General features: G+C 49.3%; 1 protein-coding gene across 1 annotated transcript in view; it reads left to right on the top strand.

Moving 5' to 3' along the window:
• The window catches only part of LOC140315863 (atrial natriuretic peptide receptor 1-like), a 75,439-nt gene that overhangs the window by 29,764 nt on the left and 18,424 nt on the right, over positions 1 to 27,251 (top strand). The window contains exon 4 of the mRNA XM_072393453.1: positions 7,162 to 7,297. Within this exon, the coding sequence (XP_072249554.1) occupies positions 7,162 to 7,297 (136 nt within the window). The remainder of the gene's footprint in view (positions 1 to 7,161; positions 7,298 to 27,251) is intronic.

Raw genomic sequence — 27,251 nt, 5'->3', positions numbered from 1 at the left:
CTCCCTCGGGTATATTCTGACTCCCTGCAGGTGTATTCTGACTCCCTGCAGGTGTATTCTGACTCCCTCAGGTGTATTCTGACTCCCTGCAGGTGTATTCTGACTCCCTGCAGGTGTATTCTGACTCCCTGCAGGTGTATTCTGACTCCCTCAAGTGTATTCTGACTCCCTCAGGTGTATTCTGACTCCCTCAGGTGTATTCTGACTCCCTGCAGGTGTATTCTGACTCCCCCAGGTGTACTCTGACTCCCTGCAGGTGTATTCTGACTCCCTGCAGGTGTATTCTGACTCCCTCAGGTGTATTCTGACTCCCTCAGGTGTATTCTGACTCCCTGCAGGTGTATTCTGACTCCCTGCAGGTGTATTCTGACTCCCTTCAGGTGTATTCTGACTCCCTGCAGGTGTATTCTGACTCCCTCAGGTGTATTCTGACTCCCTCAGGTGTATTCTGACTCCCTCAGGTATATTCTGACTCCCTGCAGGTGTATTCTGACTCCCTGCAGGTGTATTCTGACTCCCTTCAGGTGTATTCTGACTCCCTGCAGGTGTATTCTGACTCCCTGCAGGTGTATTCTGACTCCCTTCAGGTGTATTCTGACTCCCTGCAGGTGTATTCTGACTCCCTGCAGGTGTATTCTGACTCCCTCAGGTGTATTCTGACTCCCTCAGGTGTATTCTGACTCCCTGCAGGTGTATTCTGACTCCCCCAGGTGTACTCTGACTCCCTCAGGTGTATTCTGACTCCCTGCAGGTGTATTCTGACTCCCTGCAGGTGTATTCTGACTCCCTCAGGTGTATTATGACTCCCTGCAGGTGTATTCTGACTCCCTCAAGTGTATTCTGACTCCCTCAGGTGTATTCTGACTCCCTCAGGTGTATTCTGACTCCCTCAGGTGTATTCTGACTCCCTGCAGGTGTATTCTGACTCCCTCAGGTGTATTCTGACTCCCTCAGGTGTATTCTGACTCCCTCAAGTGTATTCTGACTCCCTCAGGTGTATTCTGACTCCCTCAGGTGTATTCTGACTCCCTGCAGGTGTATTCTGACTCCCTGCAGGTGTATTCTGACTCCCTCAGGTGTATTCTGACTCCCTCAGGTGTATTCTGACTCCCTGCAGGTGTATTCTGACTCCCTCAGGTGTATTCTGACTCCCTCAGGTGTATTCAGACTCCCTCAGGTGTATTCTGACTCCCTCAGGTGTATTCTGACTCCCTGCAGGTGTATTCTGACTCCCTCAGGTGTATTCTGACTCCCTCAAGTGTATTCTGACTCCCTCAGGTGTATTCTGACTCCCTCAGGTGTATTCTGACTCCCTGCAGGTGTATTCTGACTCCCTGCAGGTGTATTCTGACTCCCTGCAGGTGTATTCTGACTCCCTCAGGTGTATTCTGACTCCCTGCAGGTGTATTCTGACTCCCTCAGGTGTATTCTGACTCCCTCAGGTGTATTCAGACTCCCTCAGGTGTATTCTGACTCCCTCAGGTGTATTCTGACTCCCTGCAGGTGTATTCTGACTCCCTCAGGTGTATTCTGACTCCCTCAAGTGTATTCTGACTCCCTCAGGTGTATTCTGACTCCCTCAGGTGTATTCTGACTCCCTGCAGGTGTATTCTGACTCCCTGCAGGTGTATTCTGACTCCCTGCAGGTGTATTCTGACTCCCTCAGGTGTATTCTGACTCCCTCAAGTGTATTCTGACTCCCTCAGGTGTATTCTGACTCCCTCAGGTGTATTCTGACTCCCTGCAGGTGTATTCTGACTCCCAGCAGGTGTATTCTGACTCCCTCAGGTGTATTCTGACTCCCTCAGGTGTATTCTGACTCCCTGCAGGTGTATTCTGACTCCCTGCAGGTGTATTCTGACTCCCAGCAGGTGTATTCTGACTCCCTCAGGTGTATTCTGACTCCCTCAGGTGTATTCTGACTCCCTGCAGGTGTATTCTGACTCCCTCAGGTGTATTCTGACTCCCCCAGGTGTACTCTGACTCCCTCAGGTGTATTCTGACTCCCTGCAGGTGTATTCTGACTCCCTGCAGGTGTATTCTGACTCCCTCAGGTGTATTCTGACTCCCTCAGGTGTATTCTGACTCCCTCAAGTGTATTCTGACTCCCTCAGGTGTATTCTGACTCCCTCAGGTGTATTCTGACTCCCTGCAGGTGTATTCTGACTCCCTGCAGGTGTATTCTGACTCCCTCAGGTGTATTCTGACTCCCTCAGGTGTATTCTGACTCCCTGCAGGTGTATTCTGACTCCCTCAGGTGTATTCTGACTCCCTCAGGTGTATTCTGACTCCCAATGAGCAGCCAGAGCTGCTGACTGAGCTCCCAGGCTGAACCTGACACCTCTGAGCTGGAAAGGATCCATAATTACTGTGGATAAATGCATTAATGATCGTCACATTCTCAGTCTGTAACCTGATAAAACACGAGTCATGTTGCTATAAGTGCATATTTAATGTGTTTTACACCCTGTCTTAGTTCCAGGTCCATTGATTCTGATCTTTAAAACCAACAGAAAAATACTTCACTCCCATAAAAGTTAAATAAAACCAACATTTTACTCACTGAAGAACTCAGGAAAGGTATCATCAGCTGCTGTGGACTCCACCCAAACACAGATGAAGAACCAAGCATCTGTGCAGAGAAACTCACCAGCTCACACCTCCACTGGGTCACATTATACATGACTGAGAGATTTCTGCTCTGCGGTTTAATATTCTGCAGATTCAGCCTTCATCAGCGCTGGAACGGTCGACCTCTGGCCTCAGTGTGACCTCTGGCCTCAGTGTGACCCCTGGCCTCAGTGTGACCTCTGGCCTCAGTGTGACCACTGGCCTCAGTGTGACCTCTGGCCTCAGTGTGACCCCTGGCCTCAGTGTGACCCCTGGCCTCAGTGTGACCCCTGGCCTCAGTGTGACCTCTGGCCTCAGTGTGACCTCTGGCCTCAGTGTGACCTCTGGCCTCAGTGTGACCCCTGGCCTTAGTGTGACCTCTGGCCTCAGTGTGACCCCTGGCCTCAGTGTGACCTCTGGCCTCAGTGTGACCTCTGGCCTCAGTGTGACCCCTGGCCTCAGTGTGACCTCTGGCCTCAGTGTGACCCCTGGCCTCAGTGTGACCCCTGGCCTCAGTGTGACCCCTGGCCTCAGTGTGACCCCTGGCCTCAGTGTGACCCCTGGCCTCAGTGTGACCCCTGGCCTCAGTGTGACCTCTGGCCTCAGTGTGACCTCTGGCCTCAGTGTGACCCCTGGCCTTAGTGTGACCTCTGGCCTCAGTGTGACCTCTGGCCTCAGTGTGACCCCTGGCCTCAGTGTGACCCCTGGCCTCAGTGTGACCTCTGGCCTCAGTGTGACCCCTGGCCTCAGTGTGACCCCTGATGTTGCTGCGGTGATGTGGAAGCTCTGTTTCAGTGCACGGTGCATCATTTTGAGGCGGTGCAGCAGACCTGAACCCAAACAGCGAGCTCGACTTTCAGGCAGGAAGCTGCCTGCCTGGTAACCAGGCACTTTGTTAACTCTATTACACGCCCAAAGGTCGTCAGGGAGGAGCAGCCGGTCCGCACCAGGCAGTCTGAGGCTGTCTGGCAGCTTTGTGAAGCCAGTTAATCAGCTGCAGACAGACAGCTGGGAGACGCTAACGAAGTTAAAACATGAACACAATGAGGTCACACCTCAGCGATCCCTGCAGAGAAACAGGATCCGTCAGGAAGAGAGAAGCATCACGAAGGAAACATCAGACACAGCTAACAGCTAACAGCTAACTCAGGATATCAGATATAAGATCAGACACAGCTAACAGCTAACCCAGGATATCAGATATAAGATCAGACACAGCTAACAGCTAACCCAGGATATCAGATATAAGATCAGACACAGCTAACAGATAACAGCTAACCCAGGATATCAGATATAAGATCAGACACAGCTAACAGCTAACCCAGGATATCAGATATAAGATCAGACACAGCTAACAGCTAACAGCTAACCCAGGATATCAGATATAAGATCAGACACAGCTAACAGCTAACCCAGGATATCAGATATAAGATCAGACACAGCTAACAGCTAACAGAGGATATCAGATATAAGATCAGACACAGCTAACAGCTAACCCAGGATATCAGATATAAGATCAGACACAGCTAACAGCTAACAGAGGATATCAGATATAAGATCAGACACAGCTAACAGATAACAGCTAACCCAGGATATCAGATATAAGATCAGACACAGCTAACAGCTAACCCAGGATATCAGATATAAGATCAGACACAGTTAACAGCTAACAGCTAACCCAGGATATCAGATATAAGATCAGACAAAGTTAACAGCTAACAGCTAACCCAGGATACCAGATATAAGATCAGACACAGCTAACAGCTAACAGCTAACCCAGGATATCAGATATAAGATCAGACACAGCTAACAGCTAACCCAGGATATCAGATATAAGATCAGACACAGCTAACAGCTAACCCAGGATATCAGATATAAGATCAGACATAGCTAACAGCTAACAACTAACAGCTAACCCAGGATATCAGATATAAGATCAGACACAGCTAACAGCTAACCCAGGATATCAGATATAAGATCAGACACAGCTAACAATTAACCCAGGATATCAGATATAAGATCAGACACAGCTAACAGCTAACAACTAACAGCTAACCCAGGATATCAGATATAAGATCAGACGCAGCTAATAGCTAACCCAGGATATCAGATATAAGATCAGACGCAGCTAACAGCTAACCCAGGATATCAGATATAAGATCAGACACAGCTAACAGCTAACAGCTAATCCAGGATATCAGATATAAGATCAGACACAGCTAACAATTAACCCAGGATATCAGATATAAGATCAGACACAGCTAACAGCTAACAACTAACAGCTAACCCAGGATATCAGATATAAGATCAGACGCAGCTAATAGCTAACCCAGGATATCAGATATAAGATCAGACGCAGCTAACAGCTAACCCAGGATATCAGATATAAGATCAGACACAGCTGACAGCTAACAACTAACAGCTAACCCAGGATATCAGATATAAGATCAGACACAGCTAACAGCTAACAGCTAACTCAGGATATCAGATATAAGATCAGACACAGCTAACAGCTAACCCAGGATATCAGATATAAGATCAGACACAGCTAACAGCTAACCCAGGATATCAGATATAAGATCAGACACAGCTAACAGCTAACCCATGATATCAGATATAAGATCAGACACAGCTAACAGCTAACAGCTAACCCAGGATATCAGATATAAGATCAGACACAGTTAACAGCTAACAGCTAACCCAGGATATCAGATATAAGATCAGACACAGCTAACAGCTAACAGCTAACCCAGAGTCCAGAATCACCAATGAGCCGCCTGCACTTTCAGAGGCAGCAGCTGACAGCCATGTGACAGCGTTCAGAAGCTTTTAAACTAAGTGAACCCTGATCCAGCAGAAGCTTTTAAACTAAGTGAACCCTGATCCAGCAGCTTGTAGCAGCAGTGAGTGAGAAACTAAGAACCCCTGATCCAACAGCCAGGTTGAGGTCTGGACTCTGACTGGACCATTGCAACACCTTGATTCTTTTCTTTCTTAGAGAGAAGAGGCTTTCTCCTGCAGCCCTTCCAAACAAGCCATCCTTGTTCAGTCTTTTTCTAACTGTGCTGTCATGACCTTTAACCTTTAACCTGCTAACTGAGGCCTGTAGAGTCTGAGATGTATGACCTTTAACCTTTAGCATGCTAACTGAGGCCTGTAGAGTCTGAGATGTAGCTCTGGGCTTTTTCACCTTGGGGTGACCTTTAACCTTTGACATGCTAACTGAGGCCTGTAGAGTCTGAGATGTATGACCTTTAACCTTTAGCATGCTAACTGAGGCCTGTAGAGTCTGAGATGTAGCTCTGGGCTTTTTCACCTTGGGGTGACCTTTAACCTTTAGCATGCTAACTGAGGCCTGTAGAGTCTGAGATGTAGCTCTGGGCTTTTTCCACCTTGGGGTGACCTTTAACCTTTAACATGCTAACTGAGGCCTGTGGAGTCTGAGATGTATGACCTTTAACCTTTAGCATGCTAACTGAGGCATGTAGAGTCTGAGATGTAGCTCTGGGCTTTTTCACCTTGGGGTGACCTTTAACCTTTAACATGCTAACTGAGGCCTGTGGAGTCTGAGATGTAGCTCTGGGCTTTTTCACCTTGGGGTGACCTTTAACCTTTAGCATGCTAACTGAGGCCTGTAGAGTCTGAGATGTAGCTCTGGGCTTTTTCACCTTGGGGTGACCTTTAACCTTTAACATGCTAACTGAGGCCTGTAGAGTCTGAGATGTAGCTCTGGGCTTTTTCACCTTGGGGTGACCTTTAACCTTTAGCATGCTAACTGAGGCCTGTAGAGTCTGAGATGTAGCTCTGGGCTTTTTCACCTTGGGGTGACCTTTAACCTTTGACATGCTAACTGAGGCCTGTAGAGTCTGAGATGTAGCTCTGGGCTTTTTCACCTTGGGGTGACCTTTAACCTTTAACATGCTAACTGAGGCCTGTAGAGTCTGAGATGTATGACCTTTAACCTTTAGCATGCTAACTGAGGCCTGTAGAGTCTGAGATGTATGACCTTTAACCTTTAACATGCTAACTGAGGCCTGTAGAGTCTGAGATGTAGCTCTGGGCTTTTTCACCTTGGGGTGACCTTTAACCTTTAACATGCTAACTGAGGCCTGTGGAGTCTGAGATGTAGCTCTGGGCTTTTTCACCTTGGGGTGACCTTTAACCTTTAACATGCTAACTGAGGCCTGTAGAGTCTGAGATGTATGACCTTTAACCTTTAACATGCTAACTGGGCTTTTTCACCTTGCTGGGACGTCCACTCCTGGGAAGACATTCAACACATTAAATGGAAGATATTCAGAACGTGAGGAAACAGGATAAGAAGCAGTGAGATTAAACACTGCTGTTGAATTATAAATCATGGGATTATTTAGAGGAGACACAGATCTGAATATCAGCTTTTCGGTCCTTTCTTTTCCTGTTCTGTGGTTGATGAAACTGAGGTGAGTCAGAGCAGGATCTGCAGCCTGCTCTGACTCACCTCTCCTCCATCAGCCAACTCTTACAGCTTTGTTCACACCAGACCTTAGAAAAGTCTCTCTTTCCTTCCAGATGAACATCATAGCCGGAGGTTTCTACGACGGTCTGATGCTCTACGCTCACGCTTTGAATGAGACCATATCAGCCTCCAGCCAGCGGCCGCAAGGAAAGGTCGTCACCAAGAGGATGTGGAATCGAACCTTCCACGGTCAGTGCACCAGGGCTCCTTTGGTCTGTGGGACGTGCAAAATGCTCATGGCTGTGCTGAATGAGTCCTGAGTTCCTCTGCTGGGTCTCAGCTCTGAATGAGTTCCTCTGCTGGGTCTCATCTCTGAATGAGTCCTGAGTTCCTCTGCTGGGTCATCATTGGGTTGTGGATCTGAGTCAGTCCGACTTAAATACAAAACATACATATGTTCAGAGTCTAAGCTTCCAGAACCGGATTAAACCACCCAGACATACAGTTGGGATAAAATTGTTTCTATTCTTTTAGTAAAACCTGGAAAGTGTACATTAATCCAGATGGAGGCTGGTCCGGTTAGGGCTCAGACCTGGGGCTCAGACCTGGGGCTCAGTCCTGGACCTGAGTCCTGGGGCTCAGACCTGGGGCTCAGTCCTGGACCTCAGTCCTGGGGCTCAGACCTGGACCTCAGACCTGGGGCTCAGAGCTGGGGCTCAGTCCTGGGGCTCAGACCTGGGGCTCAGAGCTGGGGCTCAGTCCTGGGGCTCAGACCTGGAGCTCAGACCTGGAGCTCAGTCCTGGGGCTCAGACCTGGGGCTCAGACCTGGGGCTCAGACCTGGACCTCAGTCCTGGGGCTCAGACCTGGGGCTCAGAGCTGGGGCTCAGTCCTGGGGCTCAGACCTGGAGCTCAGACCTGGGGCTCAGTCCTGGGGCTCAGACCTGGGGCTCAGTCCTAGGGCTCAGAGCTGGGGCTCAGACCTGGACCTCAGACCTGGGGCTCAGTCCTGGGGCTCAGTCCTGGGGCTCAGACCTGGGGCTCGGTCCTGGGGCTCAGACCTGGGGCTCAGTCCTGCAGCTCAGACCTGGGGCTCAGTCCTGGGGCTCAGACCTGGGGCTCGGTCCTGGGGCTCAGACCTGGGGCTCAGTCCTGGGGCTCAGTCCTGGGGCTCAGTCCTGGGGCTCAGAGCTGGATCCATGTCGCTGTTTGGCTTCTGTTGGTCTCTGTGCTTTTCCTTCTTTATATAAAACTTATCTTTCAGCTCATATCTGTACCGCTGCTCCCAGATTTCCATGAAAGCTGCAGAATGTACAGAATGTTCTGATCTGATATCTGCAGCAGGAAATAAAAACTCTGCAGCAGCTGGAAACAAAGGAGGTCTGAGAGTCTGCAGCCCTGCACATGAACAGCCATAAATCCTGAGTGGGGCTCGGGTTCAGGAGTGCGTTTACATCCATATTCATGAGGCTCCTTCATGTTCAAGTGTTGTGATGCTCGCCGTCAGATCTGCAGGAGCACGCCACGTCCAGCGTAACGCGCTGAAGCCGGGCTGGGTCTGCTTCCTCAGGAGGCTTCTGTGAGGTCAGGGAGGCAGCTTCTTCTTCTTCTTCTTCTTCTTTTAACATGGATGGATCATGAAATTAAATGATAGATCGGTTCTGAGCTGTCTCGGGTCCAGCTGCAGCTGAGAAACAAAGCGAATGTTCCTCAGCTGTAGGTTTGGGGGAAGATGTTTGTACGGTGGCTCTGAGTGGCCAAACAATAAGCCTCTGGCCTCAGGTAGATCTGTTCACTGTGAACAGAACAGTTTGCTGTGGCCTCTTCAGCTGAAGGACAGCCTGAAACTCCACAGGTCAGAGGTGAGATGCCAAGAATCAAACCTTCACTGACACAAAGCTTCAGTCTGTCCAACGATCCTCGACAGCAGGAAGTACAGAAGTACAGACATCCAATCAGAGCGTCTGAAGAGGAGAAAACATCCCAAAGTGTGTCTGAGCAAATGAGGATGAAGTGGTCAACAAAGGGCCTCCACATCTGACGGTCTGGTCTGGGGTCCTCTGGGGTCCCCTGGGATATTCTGAGGGTTCTCTGGGGTATTCTGAGGATCCTCTGGGGTATTCTGAGGGCCCTCTGGGGTCCTCTGGGGTATTCTGAGGGTTCTCTGGGGTCCTCTGGGGTATTCTGAGGGCCCTCTGGGGTTCTCTGGGGTATTCTGAGGGTTCTCTGGGGTCCTCTGGGGTATTCTGAGGGTTCTCTGGGGTATTCTGAGGATCCTCTGGGGTATTCTGAGGGCCCTCTGGGGTCCTCTGGGGTATTCTGAGGGTCCTCTGGGGTATTCTGAGGGCCCTCTGGGGTCCTCTGGGGTATTCTGAGGGTCCTCTGGGGTATTCTGAGGGTCCTCTGGGGTATTCTGAGGGCCCTCTGGGGTATTCTGAGGGCCCTCTGGGGTATTCTGAGGATCCTCTGGGGTATTCTGAGGGTCCTCTGGGGTATTCTGAGGGTCCTCTGGGGTATTCTGAGGGTTCTCTGGGGTATTCTGAGGATCCTCTGGGGTATTCTGAGGGCCCTCTGGGGTCCTCTGGGGTATTCTGAGGGTCCTCTGGGGTATTCTGAGGGTCCTCTGGGGTATTCTGAGGGTTCTCTGGGGTATTCTGAGGATCCTCTGGGGTATTCTGAGGGCCCTCTGGGGTCCTCTGGGGTATTCTGAGGGTCCTCTGGGGTATTCTGAGGGCCCTTAGGGGTCCTCTGGGGTATTCTGAGGATCCTCTGGGGTATTCTGAGGATCCTCTGGGGTATTCTGAGGGCCCTTAGGTGTTCTCCTGACACAAACAGCCAGTGACAGCAGTAAAGTCTGCTGATTGTTTCCTTCGGACTCTTTTCCCATGCAGAGCGGCTCTTTGGTGAAGCTCAGGGGAAGCATGTTGCTGCTCTCTGGGTTTGATTAGCAGCAGCAACCTTTTCCTCCTCCTCTCTCAGTAACAAACAGGAAGTTGCCCGTCACAGCTGTAAATCAGGAAAGATCCGAGCTCAGCTCAGCAGGCTGTGGGGCAGAGGATCTTCTTCTCGTTGCTGAAGCTCAGCGCCGGTTTGCTGCAGCAGATGTTTCCCTCCGTTATTCCTCAGGATTCTGCAGAGGAAACACGTTTCCGCTCGCTGCCTCGGGAACTTTCCACCATCCTGATGAGTCTATTAATAAGATGCAGGCTGGGGCCGCAGGGCTTCGGTTTGATTCGGACTGTTGGTGTTTGTGGGGATTTCCTCACTGCTCAGTGAGTCTCAGCCAATCAGGACGGAGCGCTGGCTTTATGTTTGGATGAATTAGTGAGAGTCGTTTTCAGTCCTCTGCTGAAAACCGCCTGAAGCAGCTTCCAAACCAGCCTGCAGGTTTCCAGCTTTAACACAAACCCGCCAAAACTGCATCATGGTGGACTCAGACATGTCTCAGTCCCTTCAGCCTCTCTGTCAGCTACAAACTTTACAGTCCAGCAGGAACGTTTCTGGGATCATTTCTCATTGGTTCAGAATCTTTGAGTTTTCATGAATCAGGATGAATTCTGAGTTCTTCAGGTGTGAACAGAACTCCGTACCTTTCATATACACCAACTGGCTCCGGTTCATCTTCATCTCTTTCTACAGAGAAGCAACAAAAGGTTTATGAAACCTTTAAAGTGTCCTGATCAATAGTTCTGCAGCTTTCTGTAACCTTTAAAGTGTCCTGATCAATAGTTCTGCAGCTTTCTGAAACCTTTAAAGTGTCCTGATCAACAGTTCTGCAGCTTTCTGAAACCTTTAAAGTGTCCTGAGTGTCCTGATCAACAGTTCTGCAGCTTTCTGTAACCTTTAAAGTGTCCTGATCAATAGTTCTGCAGCTTTCTGTAACCTTTAAAGTGTCCTGATCAACAGTTCTGCAGCTTTCTGAAACCTTTAAAGTGTCCTGATCAATAGTTCTGCAGCTTTCTGTAACCTTTAAAGTGTCCTGATCAACAGTTCTGCAGCTTTCTGTAACCTTTAAAGTGTCCTGATCAATAGTTCTGCAGCTTTCTGTAACCTTTAAAGTGTCCTGATCAACAGTTCTGCAGCTTTCTGTAACCTTTAAAGTGTCCTGATCAATAGTTCTGCAGCTTTCTGAAACCTTTAAAGTGTCCTGAGTGTCCTGATCAACAGTTCTGCAGCTTTCTGTAACCTTTAAAGTGTCCTGATCAATAGTTCTGCAGCTTTCTGTAACCTTTAAAGTGTCCTGATCAACAGTTCTACAGCTTTCTGAAACCTTTAAAGTGTCCTGATCAATAGTTCTGCAGCTTTCTGAAACCTTTAAAGTGTCCTGATCAATAGTTCTGCAGCTTTCTGAAGCCTTTAAAGTGTCCTGATCAACAGTTCTGCAGCTTTCTGTAACCTTTAAAGTGTCCTGATCAACAGTTCTGCAGCTTTCTGTAACCTTTAAAGTGTCCTGATCAACAGTTCTGCAGCTTTCTGAAACCTTTAAAGTGTCCTGATCAACAGTTCTGCAGCTTTCTGTAACCTTTAAAGTGTCCTGATCAACAGTTCTGCAGCTTTCTGTAACCTTTAAAGTGTCCTGATCAACAGTTCTGCAGCTTTCTGAAACTTTTAAAGTGTCCTGATCAATAGTTCTGCAGCTTTCTGTAACCTTTAAAGTGTCCTGATCAACAGTTCTGCAGCTTTCTGAAACTTTTAAAGTGTCCTGATCAATAGTTCTGCAGCTTTCTGAAACCTTTAAAGTGTCCTGATCAACAGTTCTGCAGCTTTCTGTAACCTTTAAAGTGTCCTGATCAACAGTTCTGCAGCTTTCTGAAACCTTTAAAGTGTCCTGATCAACAGTTCTGTAGCTTTCTGAAACCTTTAAAGTGTCCTGATCAACAGTTCTGCAGCTTTCTGAAACCCTTAAAGTGTCCTGATCAATAGTTCTGCAGCTTTCTGAAACCTTTAAAGTGTCCTGATCAACAGTTCTGCAGCTTTCTGAAACCTTTAAAGTGTCCTGATCAACAGTTCTGCAGCTTTCTGAAACCTTTAAAGTGTCCTGATCAACAGTTCTGCAGCTTTCTGAAACCTTTAAAGTGTCCTGATCAACAGTTCTGCAGCTTTCTGTAACCTTTAAAGTGTCCTGATCAACAGTTCTGCAGCTTTCTGAAACCTTTAAAGTGTCCTGATCAACAGTTCTGCAGCTTTCTGTGACCTTTAAAGTGTCCTGATCAACAGTTCTGCAGCTTTCTGAAACCTTTAAAGTGTCCTGATCAACAGTTCTGCAGCTTTCTGAAACCTTTAAAGTGTCCTGATCAATAGTTCTGCAGCTTTCTGAAACCTTTAAAGTGTCCTGATCAATAGTTCTGCAGCTTTCTGAAACCTTTAAAGTGTCCTGATCAATAGTTCTGCAGCTTTCTGAAACCTTTAAAGTGTCCTGATCAACAGTTCTGCAGCTTTCTGAAACCTTTAAAGTGTCCTGATCAATAGTTCTGCAGCTTTCTGTAACCTTTAAAGTGTCCTGATCAACAGTTCTGCAGCTTTCTGAAACCTTTAAAGTGTCCTGATCAATAGTTCTGCAGCTTTCTGAAACCTTTAAAGTGTCCTGATCAATAGTTCTGCAGCTTTCTGAAACCTTTAAAGTGTCCTGATCAACAGTTCTGCAGCTTTCTGAAACCTTTAAAGTGTCCTGATCAACAGTTCTGCAGCTTTCTGAAACCTTTAAAGTGTCCTGATCAATAGTTCTGCAGCTTTCTGAAACCTTTAAAGTGTCCTGATCAACAGTTCTGCAGCTTTCTGTAACCTTTAAAGTGTCCTGATCAATAGTTCTGCAGCTTTCTGAAACCTTTAAAGTGTCCTGATCAACAGTTCTGCAGCTTTCTGAAACCTTTAAAGTGTCCTGATCAATAGTTCTGCAGCTTTCTGAAACCTTTAAAGTGTCCTGATCAACAGTTCTGCAGCTTTCTGAAACCTTTAAAGTGTCCTGATCAACAGTTCTGCAGCTTTCTGAAACCTTTAAAGTGTCCTGATCAATAGTTCTGCAGCTTTCTGTAACCTTTAAAGTGTCCTGATCAACAGTTCTGCAGCTTTCTGATACCTTTAAAGTGTCCTGATCAACAGTTCTGCAGCTTTCTGAAACCTTTAAAGTGTCCTGATCAACAGTTCTGCAGCTTTCTGAAACCTTTAAAGTGTCCTGATCAATAGTTCTGCAGCTTTCTGAAACCTTTAAAGTGTCCTGATCAACAGTTCTGCAGCTTTCTGAAACCTTTAAAGTGTCCTGATCAATAGTTCTGCAGCTTTCTGAAGCTCTTTCAGTTACACTGAACTCTGACCTTTGACCCATTCAGGCAGAAAAAAGGCTCCTAACTCAAGGGATGAACCAGTGTTGTGTCGACACAGAACAGACAACTTAGCAAAGAAGCCATTTTAAACTGGATCTTTAGGCTCTTTGTTACCAGCAGCCTGTCACAGAGACACATCATTTGTTCCCATTTCTTTAGCTGCATCTATGAAAAACAGCAAAGAAAACACAGTTTGACAGACAGAAAATAGGATTTCTGCAGCAACAAGGTGATTCCCAAAGAGCTATTAGCTGAAAACTTGGCATATCTCAGCATGGTGTGCAGTGTGTCCTTAAAACATTTGAGGAAACTGGACAAGTGGAGGACAGAAGAAGAAGTGTCAGGCCTAAAAAACTATCTCCAGCAGATGATTCCTTAAGAAAGTCCACGAAATGTCTCCCTCTGCGGTCACATGACCTGACGTAACCACTCACAGGTGAGAGAAGTGAGTGGGAATGATGGAGTAATCACTGGCCGTAACTGGACTTTATGACCTGCTCCACTTCCTTCTTTTCAGGAATTGCAGCCATAAAACAACCTTCATCTCAAGCCTCCGTCAGCTTCTGTGTGAACCGAGTTTTTTCTTGTGTTTGGACACATGAAAGCTTCTCTGTTGGTTCCCTGGACAGCCGAGCTGCTGCTCAGGTGTTTCCTGCTCAGGTGTGTTTCCTGCTCAGGTGTGTTTCCTGCTCAGCTGTTTCCTGCTCAGGTGTGTTTCCTGCTCAGGTGTGTTTCCTGCTCAGGTGTGTTTCCTGCTCAGGTGTGTTTCCTGCTCAGCTGTTTCCTGCTCAGGTGTGTTTCCTGCTCAGGTCTGTTTCCTGCTCAGGTGTTTCCTGCTCAGCTGTTTCCTGCTCAGGTGTGTTTCTTGCTCAGGTGTGTTTCCTGCTCAGCTGTTTCCTGCTCAGGTGTGTTTCCTGCTCAGGTGTGTTTCCTGCTCAGGTGTTTCCTGCTCAGCTGTTTCCTGCTCAGGTGTGTTTCTTGCTCAGGTGTTTCCTGCTCAGGTGTGTTTCCTGCTCAGGTGTTTCCTGCTCAGCTGTTTCCTGCTCAGGTGTTTCCTGCTCAGGTCACATGCAGGTGTGGGAGGGATTAAAACCCCAGGTCAGACAGAGCAGAACCACTCGGATCGATCTAAAGTCTCTGAGGTTGAGCTGCATGAAGAGATAAAACTCAGCAGTGAAGTTGTGTGAGTCATAGACGGTGCGTTTGAGTGCAGCTCGGATTTTATTATTCCTCTGCTGAAACTGCTCCCAAACACACAAACTGCATGGCTGACAGGCGGCAGAAGGTCACAGAAACAGGTCCGACTGGTTCCTGATTGATCTGTCTGCAGCAGGTCTTTATTCTGAGATGTCAGGGGTCAGGGGTCATCGGGGGGAGGAGGCTGTTGACTCAAGGTGAGGAAGAGGATGGCGTTCAGTCAACTGAAACGGCCTCAGTGGGCTGCAGCCATGTTGCATGGCGTCCGTTTGGAGTCTCTGGGGCTGATTCCAGATCAGATTACTGCCCACATGCCAGAGTTCTGATTTTCAGTTTCCACCCAAAGTTTGGACAGTCGCGCTGATGAAGGGACGAATGTTCCCAGGAATATTAATCTGTTGTCTCTCCTGCTTCACTCTGGTTCTGTACGATCCAGTTCTGCAGCTTTATGTTCTGTTGGATTAGGAGTGTGGAGGAGGCTGGAGTGGCTCTGCTAACGCTAACGCTAACCGCTAACCGCTAACCGCTACAGAACCAAATGTTCTGAGAGGAGCTGGGGCTCAGATTCTGCTCACGTCATCTAACCCTCCTGATGTCTGACCCTCCTGATGTCTAACCCCCCTGATGTCTCACCCTCCCGATGTCTCACCCTCCTGATGTCTAACCCTCCTGGTGTCTAACCCTCCTAATGTCTAACCCTCCTGATGTCTAACCCCCCTGATGTCTCACCCTCCTGATGTCTCACCCTCCTGATGTCTAACCCTCCTGGTGTCTCACCCTCCTGATGTCTCACCCTCCTGATGTCTAACCCCCCTGATGTCTCACCCTCCTGATGTCTCACCCTCCTGATGTCTAACCCTCCTGGTGTCTAACCCTCCTAATGTCTCACCCTCCTGATGTCTCACCCTCCTGATGTCTAACCCCCCTGATGTCTCACCCTCCTGATGTCTCACCCTCCTGATGTCTAACCCTCCTGATGTCTCACCCTCCTGATGTCTCACCCTCCTGATGTCTAACCCTCCTGATGTCTCACCCTCCTAATGTCTCACCCTCCTGATGTCTCACCCTCCTGATGTCTAACCCCCCTGATGTCTCACCCTCCTGATGTCTCACCCTCCTGATGTCTAACCCTCCTGGTGTCTCACCCTCCTGATGTCTCACCCTCCTGATGTCTCACCCTCCTGATGTCTCACCCTCCCGATGTCTCACCCTCCTGATGTCTAACCCTCCTGGTGTCTCACCCTCCTGGTGTCTAACCCTCCTGATGTCTCACCCTCCTGATGTCTCACCCTCCTGATGTCTAACCCTCCTGATGTCTCACCCTCCTGATGTCTCACCCTCCTGATGTCTAACCCCCCTGATGTCTCACCCTCCCGATGTCTCACCCTCCCGATGTCTCACCCTCCTGATGTCTAACCCTCCTGGTGTCTAACCCTCCTGATGTCTAACCCTCCTGGTGTCTAACCCTCCTGATGTCTAACCCTCCTGATGTCTAACCCTCCTGGTGTCTAACCCTCCTGGTGTCTAACCCTCCTGATGTCTCACCCTCCTGATGTCTCACCCTCCTGATGTCTCACCCTCCTGATGTCTAACCCCCCTGATGTCTCACCCTCCTGGTGTCTAACCCTCCTGATGTCTAACCCTCCTGGTGTCTAACCCTCCTGATGTCTAACCCTCCTGATGTCTCACCCTCCTGGTGTCTAACCCTCCTGATGTCTCACCCTCCTGATGTCTCACCCTCCTGATGTCTCACCCTCCTGATGTCTAACCCCCCTGATGTCTCACCCTCCTGATGTCTCACCCTCCTGATGTCTAACCCTCCTGGTGTCTAACCCTCCTGATGTCTAACCCTCCTGATGTCTAACCCTCCTGGTGTCTAACCCTCCTGGTGTCTAACCCTCCTGATTTCTCACCCTCCTGATGTCTCACCCTCCTGATGTCTAACCCTCCTGATGTCTCACCCTCCTGATGTCTAACCCTCCTGATGTCTAACCCTCCTGATGTCTCACCCTCCTGATGTCTCACCCTCCTGGTGTCTAACCCTCCTGATGTCTCACCCTCCTGATGTCTAACCCTCCTGATGTCTCACCCTCCTGATGTCTCACCCTCCTGATGTCTAACCCTCCTGATGTCTAACCCCCCTGATGTCTCACCCTCCTGATGTCTCACCCTCCTGATGTCTAACCCTCCTGATGTCTAACCCTCCTGATTTCTCACCCTCCTGATGTCTCACCCTCCTGATGTCTAACCCTCCTGATGTCTCACCCTCCTGATGTCTAACCCTCCTGATGTCTCACCCTCCTGATGTCTCACCCTCCTGATGTCTCACCCTCCTGATGTCTCACCCTCCTGATGTCTCACCCTCCTGATGTCTCACCCTCCTGATGTCTCACCCTCCTGATGTCTAACCCCCCTGATGTCTCACCCTCCTGATGTCTCACCCTCCTGGTGTCTCACCCTCCTGGTGTCTAACCCTCCTGATGTCTAACCCTCCTGGTGTCTAACCCTCCTGATGTCTCACCCTCCTGATGTCTAACCCCCCTGATGTCTCACCCTCCTGATGTCTCACCCTCCTGGTGTCTAACCCTCCTGGTGTCTAACCCTCCTGATGTCTAACCCTCTTGATGTCTCACCCTCCTGATGTCTCACCCTCCTGATGTCTAACCCTCCTGATGTCTCACCCTCCTGATGTCTCACCCTCCTGATGTCTCACCCTCCTGATGTCAGAGCCGGAGCAGCGACAGAGAAAATGAGGAGATTCTGCCGAACGTGTGGAATCAGGTCTGTTCTAGCAGCTGGAAAAGCTCCAGGTCTCAGAAACATTGAGGGCTGCAGTGATGATGAACGCTGAGCCGAGTTTAAAAATCACAGACAGAGAACCGGCAGCTTTCTGTCCCAGAGTCTGTCTTCATGTTTCACACTTTCATCGCCTCTTATCTCTCAGACAACATCCAGTTCTTTAGTATGAAGGGGGCGGGGCTTGTTGCTATGACTCCGCCCCCTCCTCTGACAGCTAAACTTCTCTGGTAGCTGCTGAAAAGATAAAAACGAGTCTCAGTCATCAGCGAGCTGCAGAGATTCAGACCAGTCTGAACACAGAGTGAAGGAGGACTTCCTCTTCTGCCTGAGTAAAACTCTCATGTGTGCTCTGCTTGTTTGCTCTGCTCTCCGTCCCTCTTCAAACCTGCCTCTCCACCTCTTTGTTTGTCCATCTGTCCATCCTGTGCTGGAGGTCAAAGAGGGAAACCGTCCGGTTTGTTCAAGCTGAACATGTGGTTCTGGGTCCTCTGTCCCTTCGGTCCGTTACAGGAAGTCTCACAGATTCCACAGATCTGATGAAGCTGATGTGATGCTGAAGTGTTTGAGGTCCACAGATGATGGTCTCATTCAGATTTATTCAGGATGTTCTTCTGCAGTGAGTCTTTGACCTCACTTGACCTTTGAAGGTCCAACAAAACTGTCCTCAAACGGACCAAAAACAACGAAACATGAATATTACAGATTCGAACCCAGGAGACTGAAAACTAACCGAGGATTTCATTAAAAACTGAAAGCAAATCACAGCCAGGCTGGATAACCAGAAAGGTGGAATCCAGGAAACACACAGTGGGAAACTGAGCTTATCTTGAGGTGTTTTCAGTTCAGAAACTCGTTTATCTGTTGAAACTTTAACAGCAGGACCTGTTGTTAAACTCCACACCAGTCAGTCTGCATTGATGAGGGCAGACTGATACCTGGGGGTGGTGCTGGGTTGGGATGAACTGGAGTGGTCTGCAGAGGAGGGGGGGGGCGAGCCGCCTCTTCTTCCTGAGACGGCTCGGGTCCTTTAATGTCTGCAGGATGTTTTATCACACTACCACTGTTCTATGCTGCTGGGGGAGTTGCACTACAGACAGAACCTGGAGTTATAATTAGTGTTGTTATTGTTTCATATACAGTCATTAAATTTCCCCACTGGGGGATGAATAAAGTATCTTCCTATTCTAAAAAGCATGATGCAGCGTTTAAAATACTTAACCAGAAGCATTGAGACGACCGGTCGATAATAATCTGTCAGTTCCTGCCATGCCGCCCCAGCATCGCCTTCTTCCCCACGTTTCTCTTTCCTGTTGGAAGGAACCTGATCACCTCAGGGTGAAACTTCTGTGGAGATCCACAAAAATAGCCTGAAAATCTAATGGAGTGAAACCTGAGCCGTCCAGCCTCCTCCTGCCTCTCAGTGGAGCTTCTATCTCTGAGCCGTCCACATCCATCACGAGCAGCGTCTCCACGCCCTCCGATGGTGTCGCATGTCTGTGTCCTGCTGCTGTTCAGAGCCGCTAGTTAGACTGACCATAACCCAGAGCCCCCAGTGCCGCTAGTTAGTCTAACCCAGAGCCCCCAGTGCCGCTAGTTAGACTAACCCAGAGCCCGCAGTGCCGCTAGTTAGACTAACCTTAACCTAGAGCCCGCAGTGCCGCTAGTTAGACTAACCTTAACCTAGAGCCTGCAGTGCCGCTAGTTAGACTAACCCTAACCCAGAGCCCGCAGTGCCACTAGTTAGACTAACCTTAACACAGAGCCCCCAGTGCCGCTAGTTAGACTAACCTAGAGCCCGCAGTGCCGCTAGTTAGACTAACCTTAACCTAGAGCCTGCAGTGCCGCTAGTTAGACTAACCTTAACCCAGAGCCCGCAGTGCCACTAGTTAGACTAACCTTAACACAGAGCCCCCAGTGCCGCTAGTTAGACTAACCTAGAGCCCGCAGTGCCGCTAGTTAGACTAACCCTAACCTAGAGCCTGCAGTGCCACTAGTTAGACTAACCCAGACCCCACAGTGCCGCTAGTTAGACTAACCTTAACCTAGAGCCTGCAGTGCCGCTAGTTAGACTAACCCTAACCTAGAGCCCGCAGTGCCACTAGTTAGAATAACCTTAACCTAGAGCCCGCAGTGTCGCTAGTTAGACTAACCTAGAGCCCGCAGTGCCGCTAGTTAGACTAACCTTAACCTAGAGCCTGCAGTGCCGCTAGTTAGACTAACCCTAACCTAGAGCCTGCAGTGCCACTAGTTAGACTAACCCAGACCCCACAGTGCCGCTAGTTAGACTAACCTTAACCCAGAGCCCGCAGAGCCGCTAGTTAGACTAACCTTAACCCAGAGCCCGCAGTGCCACTAGTTAGACTAACCCAGACCCCACAGTGCCACTAGTTAGACTAACCCAGACCCCACAGTGCCGCTAGTTAGACTAACCTTAACCCAGAGCCCGCAGTGCCACTAGTTAGACTAACCATAACCTAGAGCCTGCAGTGCCGCTAGTTAGACTAACCATAACCTAGAGCCTGCAGTGCCGCTAGTTAGACTAACCTTAACCCAGAGCCCCCAGTGCCGCTAGTTAGACTAACCATAACCTAGAGCCCCCAGTGCCGCTAGTTAGTCTAACCCAGACCCCACAGTGCCACTAGTTAGTCTAACCCAGACCCCACAGTGCCACTAGTTAGACTAACCCAGAGCCCGCAGTGCCGCTAGTTAGACTACCCTTAACCTAGAGCCCCCAGTGCCGCTAGTTAGTCTAACCCAGACCCCACAGTGCCACTAGTTAGTCTAACCCAGACCCCACAGTGCCACTAGTTAGACTAACCCAGAGCCTGCAGTGCCGCTAGTTAGACTAACCCTAACCCAGAGCCTGCAGTGCCACTAGTTAGACTAACCTTAACCCAGAGCCCCCAGTGCCGCTAGTTAGACTAACCCAGAGCCCGCAGTGCCGCTAGTTAGACTAACCTTAACCCAGAGCCCCCAGTGCCGCTAGTTAGACTAACCCAGAGCCCGCAGTGCCGCTAGTTAGACTAACCTTAACCTAGAGCCCCCAGTGCCGCTAGTTAGACTAACCTAGAGCCCGCAGTGCCGCTAGTTAGACTAACCCTAACCTAGAGCCTGCAGTGCCACTAGTTAGACTAACCCAGACCCCACAGTGCCGCTAGTTAGACTAACCTTAACCTAGAGCCTGCAGTGCCGCTAGTTAGACTAACCCTAACCTAGAGCCCGCAGTGCCACTAGTTAGAATAACCTTAACCTAGAGCCCGCAGTGTCGCTAGTTAGACTAACCTAGAGCCCGCAGTGCCGCTAGTTAGACTAACCTTAACCTAGAGCCTGCAGTGCCGCTAGTTAGACTAACCCTAACCTAGAGCCTGCAGTGCCACTAGTTAGACTAACCCAGACCCCACAGTGCCGCTAGTTAGACTAACCTTAACCCAGAGCCCGCAGAGCCGCTAGTTAGACTAACCTTAACCCAGAGCCCGCAGTGCCACTAGTTAGACTAACCCAGACCCCACAGTGCCACTAGTTAGACTAACCCAGACCCCACAGTGCCGCTAGTTAGACTAACCTTAACCCAGAGCCCGCAGTGCCACTAGTTAGACTAACCATAACCTAGAGCCTGCAGTGCCGCTAGTTAGACTAACCATAACCTAGAGCCTGCAGTGCCGCTAGTTAGACTAACCTTAACCCAGAGCCCCCAGTGCCGCTAGTTAGACTAACCCAGAGCCCGCAGTGCCGCTAGTTAGACTACCCTTAACCTAGAGCCCCCAGTGCCGCTAGTTAGTCTAACCCAGACCCCACAGTGCCACTAGTTAGTCTAACCCAGACCCCACAGTGCCACTAGTTAGACTAACCCAGAGCCTGCAGTGCCGCTAGTTAGACTAACCCTAACCCAGAGCCTGCAGTGCCGCTAGTTAGACTAACCTTAACCCAGAGCCCCCAGTGCCGCTAGTTAGACTAACCCAGAGCCCGCAGTGCCGCTAGTTAGACTAACCTTAACCTAGAGCCCCCAGTGCCGCTAGTTAGACTAACCCAGAGCCCGCAGTGCCGCTAGTTAGACTAACCCAGAGCCTGCAGTGACACTAGTTAGACTAACCCAGAGCCTGCAGTGCCGCTAGTTAGACTAACCTTAACCTAGAGCCCGCAGTGCCGCTAGTTAGTCTAACCTTAACCCAGAGCCTGCAGTGCCGCTAGTTAGACTAACCCAGAGCCTGCAGTGACACTAGTTAGACTAACCCAGAGCCTGCAGTGCCGCTAGTTAGACTAACCTTAACCTAGAGCCCGCAGTGCCGCTAGTTAGTCTAACCTTAACCCAGAGCCTGCAGTGCCGCTAGTTAGACTAACCTTAACCCAGACCCCACAGTGCCACTAGTTAGTCTAACCCAGACCCCACAGTGCCACTAGTTAGACTAACCCAGAGCCTGCAGTGCCGCTAGTTAGACTAACCCTAACCCAGAGCCTGCAGTGCCGCTAGTTAGACTAACCCAGACCCCACAGTGACACTAGTTAGACTAACCCAGAGCCTGCAGTGCCGCTAGTTAGACTAACCCAGAGGCCACAGTGCCGCTAGTTAGACTAACCCAGAGCCTGCAGTGCCACTAGTTAGACTAACCCAGAGCCCGCAGTGCCGCTAGTTAGACTAACCCTAACCCACAGTGACACTAGTTAGTCTAACCATAACCCACAGGAGGGGTTAGGGACCGACAGTCGTTGGTCAGTAACTGCAGCTCACACAGATACAGAGAAGCTCCAAACTCAAACCACAGAGAGGGGAGGTGCAGTCCAGGCCTGTAGCAGCATAAGTATAGGATGGGGGGGGTAAGAGCAGAAGCTGCCATTAGCTCTGTCCTCTCTGGAGACTGTGTGCACGCCTCCTGCTGTGTCCTCACATGATGAACCTGTTTATCACTCCTTCTAATGAGATTTGCCAGCCTCCTCTAATCTGTGATGTATGGGCGGAGTAAACCTGGATGAGGTGCTTCTGTTACCAGGCAACAGGCTCCAGCAGTCTGACCTGCACCTGTCGCCGTGCAGCAGACCTGACCATCAGAAGCAGAAACTCAACACAAACCCCCGATTAAAGCTGCTCCTCTTCACAGTTCTGTCAAATTAGAGGCCATTTCAATGCTTTTTCTTCTTTCTTTGGGTCCTGTGGATGTTGGATTCAACACTTACTGTCAGGACTCTGTTCCTCTCTGTAAAGACGGCCTGAACCGAGCTGGAAGACCCCAGTTTTATCTGAAAATGAAAATCTGCCACAGGTTTACGTGTTAGATCTATGAACATGTGACCCATCAGGTTTACATGTTAGATCTATGAACATGTGACCCATCAGGTTTACATGTTAGATCTATGAACATGTGACCCATCAGGTTTACATGTTAGATCTATGAACATGTGACCCATCAGGTTTACATGTTAGATCTATGAACATGTGACCCATCAGGTTTACATGTTAGATCTATGAACATGTGACCCATCAGGTTTACATGTTAGATCTATGAACATGTGACCCATCAGGTTTACATGTTAGATCTATGAACATGTGACCCATCAGGTTTACATGTTAGATCTATGAACATGTGACCCATCAGGTTTACATGTTAGAGCTATGAACATGTGACCCATCAGGTTTACATGTTAGAGCTATGAACATGTGACCCATCAGGTTTACGTGTTTAACTGCTTGGAAACGTTTCCTCTGGCAGTGATCTGTAATGTTTGCTGTATTTCAAGCTTCCAACACACGGTTCTGTCCTCACGAGGACTTTCTCTGAACCTGCTGCTGAGAAGTGGCGTCCATTAGTTAATGGAGCGGAAACGACAGGCAGGAAGCGATAATCTAATCTTCATCGTGCTCTTATTCATGCTTTTTACAGCCAGCCTCCTCCTCCTCCTTCCATATTTATCATGAAGATTATCTCTGATTAAATCTTTTTAGCTCCCCGCCCTCTTTTCTCTTATTCACGCCTTTTCCTTCCTTTCATTTTCTCCCACCGTGTGGCAGCAGCCGATGATTGTCTGAGGATGGGTGAAGCTTAACTTGTGTTTAATTCCCACATCAGACAGAAAGAGGAGGTTCAGGGCAGTCAGACGCCTGAAGGCTGGCCCCAGTTTTTCACTCAGAGAGGAGCAGCTTAATTAGCTTTTAATCATTTTTCAGTGAGGTTTCAGGGCACGAAGCTCCCAGGATGAAAAACCAGAACATTAAAGAAAAGTAAGATTTTCAGGATGTTCAGACTGAGTTTGAGCAGATCTGAGTGCAATGCCTGAGTAAAAAGGTTGGGATTATTACCAGAATAACACCTAAACCAGCTGAAGTGGAGCAGAGAGGCCGGTGGGATCGGCCCGAGTCACAGCTGACAGGAGGGAAACAGAACCGCTCAGACAGGAGAACTGGGTCAGAACCTGGTCTAAGATACTGAGAAAAACAAGGTGCCCGAAGCCTCTGTGTTGGGCTTCACTTCTGGTTTGGTTCTGGTAGTTTTGGACTCGGTTATGATGCTGTTACCCGTTACTGGGCTTTGGAGCCACTCGTTGTATAATTGGTCATTTTCTGTTTTCCACCTGTTTGCCAGCTGTTCGCCAGCTGTTTGCCAGCTGTTCGCCAGCTGTTTGCCACCTGTTTGCCAGCTGTTCGCCAGCTGTTTGCCAGCTGTTTGCCAGCTGTTTCATCACCGGTTCTGACCGGCCGGACAGTTTCTGGATCCTCTCTGTTAGAAACGGTGACACCAGCTCACAGCTCGGAGGAATGTTGGTCCACAGCTGCTGAAATATCTCAGCAGCTTGTGTGTTTATACAGATGTGATCCAGCTGTGGAGGACCGATTCAACACCTGTCTGTTTGAAGAGGTTTCACCTGCTTCCCAGAACTTCTCTGGTTCTGATTCATGCCGTCTTGCTGCAGCTGGCATTTAAAGCTGCTGCTTTTTGCCCTCACTGCTGGCATCGGGTCACCTGCTCAGATTCCATTTACACCTGAGATTGGATCACAGATGAGCCTGAGCTCCTCCAGATGAGGAGCCTCGGCACCTTCACACCTTTCCTGAAGTGTGAGCTCCGACCACAGAGGGCGGAGGACGCTCCGACCGGATGATGGAAGACATCAGATCAAACCTTGTTAACTTGTTCAGAGCTGCGGCGCCGAGGCGGCGCCATTCTGACGATGATAACTGGCTCCATCTGGGTCAAATGTCCCTCCAACCACACGAGTTCTTTGAAAAGACACAAAACAAGATGGAAGCAAAAATAATCTGACTTTTCGGCAAATTCTACCAATTCAATTAATTTCAGCTCAGTTTTATTTTATAAAACACCAAATAAAACAAAAGGCACAAAGATAAATCCTGTCGAACCCCATTTAAACAACAGAAACCAGCTGATTGCTTCGATCCCCATGCTGAGCGTGCACGAGGTCCTGGGCGTGCACGAGGTCCTGAGCGTGCACGAGGTCCTGGGCGTGCACGAGGTCCTGGGCGTGCACGAGGTCCTGAGCGTGCACGAGGTCCTGGGCGTGCACGAGATCCTGGGCGTGCACGAGGTCCTGAGCGTGCACGAGGTCCTGGGCGTGCACGAGGTCCTGAGCGTGCACGAGGTCCTGAGCGTGCACGAGGTCCTGGGCGTGCACGAGGTCCTGAGCGTGCACGAGGTCCTGAGCGTGCACGAGGTCCTGGGCGTCCTGAGAAGTTTAAATCAGAAATATGATGGTAAAATTGAATGAACCCAGATAAAAATCAACAGCTGTTCACACAGTTCTGCTCTCCGGATCGGGTCAGTGGAAGCAGTGAGACCCGGTTCTGCCCCTCAGAAGCTCCTCACTGGTTCTGACTCCTGCTGTCTCACAGGTGAGGTTCACCCTCAGGTGAAGACAGACGTCAGTGATTCAGATCAATGATTCATCCTTTGAGCCGTCGTTAACCGTCGTCTTTGGCGTGTTTTTACATAGAAACACACATGTGACCACTGTCATGTGACCACTGTCATGTGACCACTGTCATGTGACCACTGTCATGTGACCACATGTGTTTGAGCTTCTTTTACTTCCTCCTGCAGGTCCTCATGAATCACTTTTAGGTTTTTTTAGGTTTAGGCTCCTGGCAGCGGGGGCCCGGCTCCTGGCAGCGGGGGCCCGGCTCCTGGCAGCGGGGGCCCGGCCCTCTCTGGAGAACAGCTGACTGTGATGATGACGAAGGTCACAGCTCTGCTGCACTTCCTGTCAGACCTTCATCAGATCCGTTACTCGGGCTAAGATTTTAGAACAATGAATGCAGAAAAGTTCGAACACCTTCTGTTTTATTTCGGTGTTTCAGACCAAGAGCTTCTGCAGATGTTCTGAGCTCTGAAATGCTTTCATCTCAGCTTTCAAACTGGGCTGAACTGGTTCTGAACAGAACTGAACTCTGATGTTGGGTGGCTCGTGATTTAGAAGGCGGGGCTTGTTCTAGTGACTGGTTTAATGCCTCCGACTCCGTTTTAGCTCCGCCCCCTTTCAGTGACCCAAAATGCTGCAGCCAGAGTTCTGATGAGTTCTGATGAGTCCTGATGAGTTCTGATGAGAACCAACAGCAGACATGGATGGATGGAACTGGACTGTACCTCCAAAGTGTCCTGAGATGACTTTTGTTGTGTTTTGGTGCTTTATGAATGAAATTTCGCCCAAAAGTCACCAGAATTCAAACTGAGACCTTCTGAGAGGTTGCAGAAACGCCATCAGTCTGCAGACGGGTCGGAGCGAGTTTAACGCGGCGTTGATAAGCTCTCAGCTCGCTGGCATTTCAGCACTTTTCTAAATGTCATCCTCTGACCCACACGCTCCCCCTCATAACGTGACCTCTGACCCCGCCCCATAACGTGACCTCTGACCCCGCCTCCTCACAACAGCGGTGATTATTCTGCTGTGACGCTCTCAGGTAGAAGCAGTCCTCTCCAGGCAACCTCCCTGACCAATCACAGCCTGCCCTCTGTGATCCAGATGCTCTGTTGCCACGGAGACGACGCATCATCAGCCTGACTCACTCACTTCTAACTGCCTGTAATTAACCTCTGACGGCCCCTTTCATTTTTCCATCCACCGAGAAACACTCCCAGCGAACAAATACATGCGCGCTCACGTGCACAGACACACACTCAGCCCCCCCCTCTGTGAAAGCAGCTGGATCTAAGATTGAATCCGCTGTCTCTCACAGGTGAGACTGAACAGCTTCTCTCTCACCTGTCGGTACAAAGATGGTCAGAAAATCTGCTTCTTCTGGAAGTTCCAACAACAGTTTACCACATTTCCAGTAAGATGAGTTTCTTCATCCTGAAGGACTCTCCAGAGCCAGATGGCTCCAACACTGCAATAACATCATAAAGTGTGATGAGTAGAAAGACACGTTTCCTACAAAGCAGACGTTTGGTTGACGGTTTAAAGTGAAATAATATATCTTATATCATCTTATAGAACACGATGTGACAGAAGTATATTCCACGTGATAAAGAGAATGAGCATAACATTGGTGTTGCTGCTCTGGCAGAAAGGGGAGGAGTTATAAAGCGTTCCTGTGGCGTTCTGTTTAACCAGCCGTTTCACTAGTTTAACCAGCTGTTTCACTAGTTTAACCAGCCGTTTCACCAGTTTAACCAGCTGTTTCACCAGTTTAACCAGCTGTTTCACTAGTTTAACCAGCCGTTTCACCAGTTTAACCAGCTGTTTCACTAGTTTAACCAGCTGTTTCACTAGTTTAACCAGCCGTTTCACCAGTTTAACCAGCTGTTTCAGGAGTTTAACCAGCTGTTTCAGGAGTTTAACCAGCTGTTTCACCAGTTTAACCAGCTGTTTCACTAGTTTAACCAGCTGTTTCCTGACTTTAACCAGCTGTTTTACCAGTTTAACCAGCTGTTTCACTAGTTTAAC

This window comes from Leuresthes tenuis, unplaced genomic scaffold (assembly GCF_036924035.1).
Source record: "Leuresthes tenuis unplaced genomic scaffold, fLeuTen1.0.hap1 SCAF_10, whole genome shotgun sequence".
NCBI lineage: Eukaryota > Metazoa > Chordata > Actinopteri > Atheriniformes > Atherinopsidae > Leuresthes > Leuresthes tenuis.
Note: the sequence above shows the minus strand (reverse complement) of the source record. Positions and strands in the feature narration are given on the sequence as shown.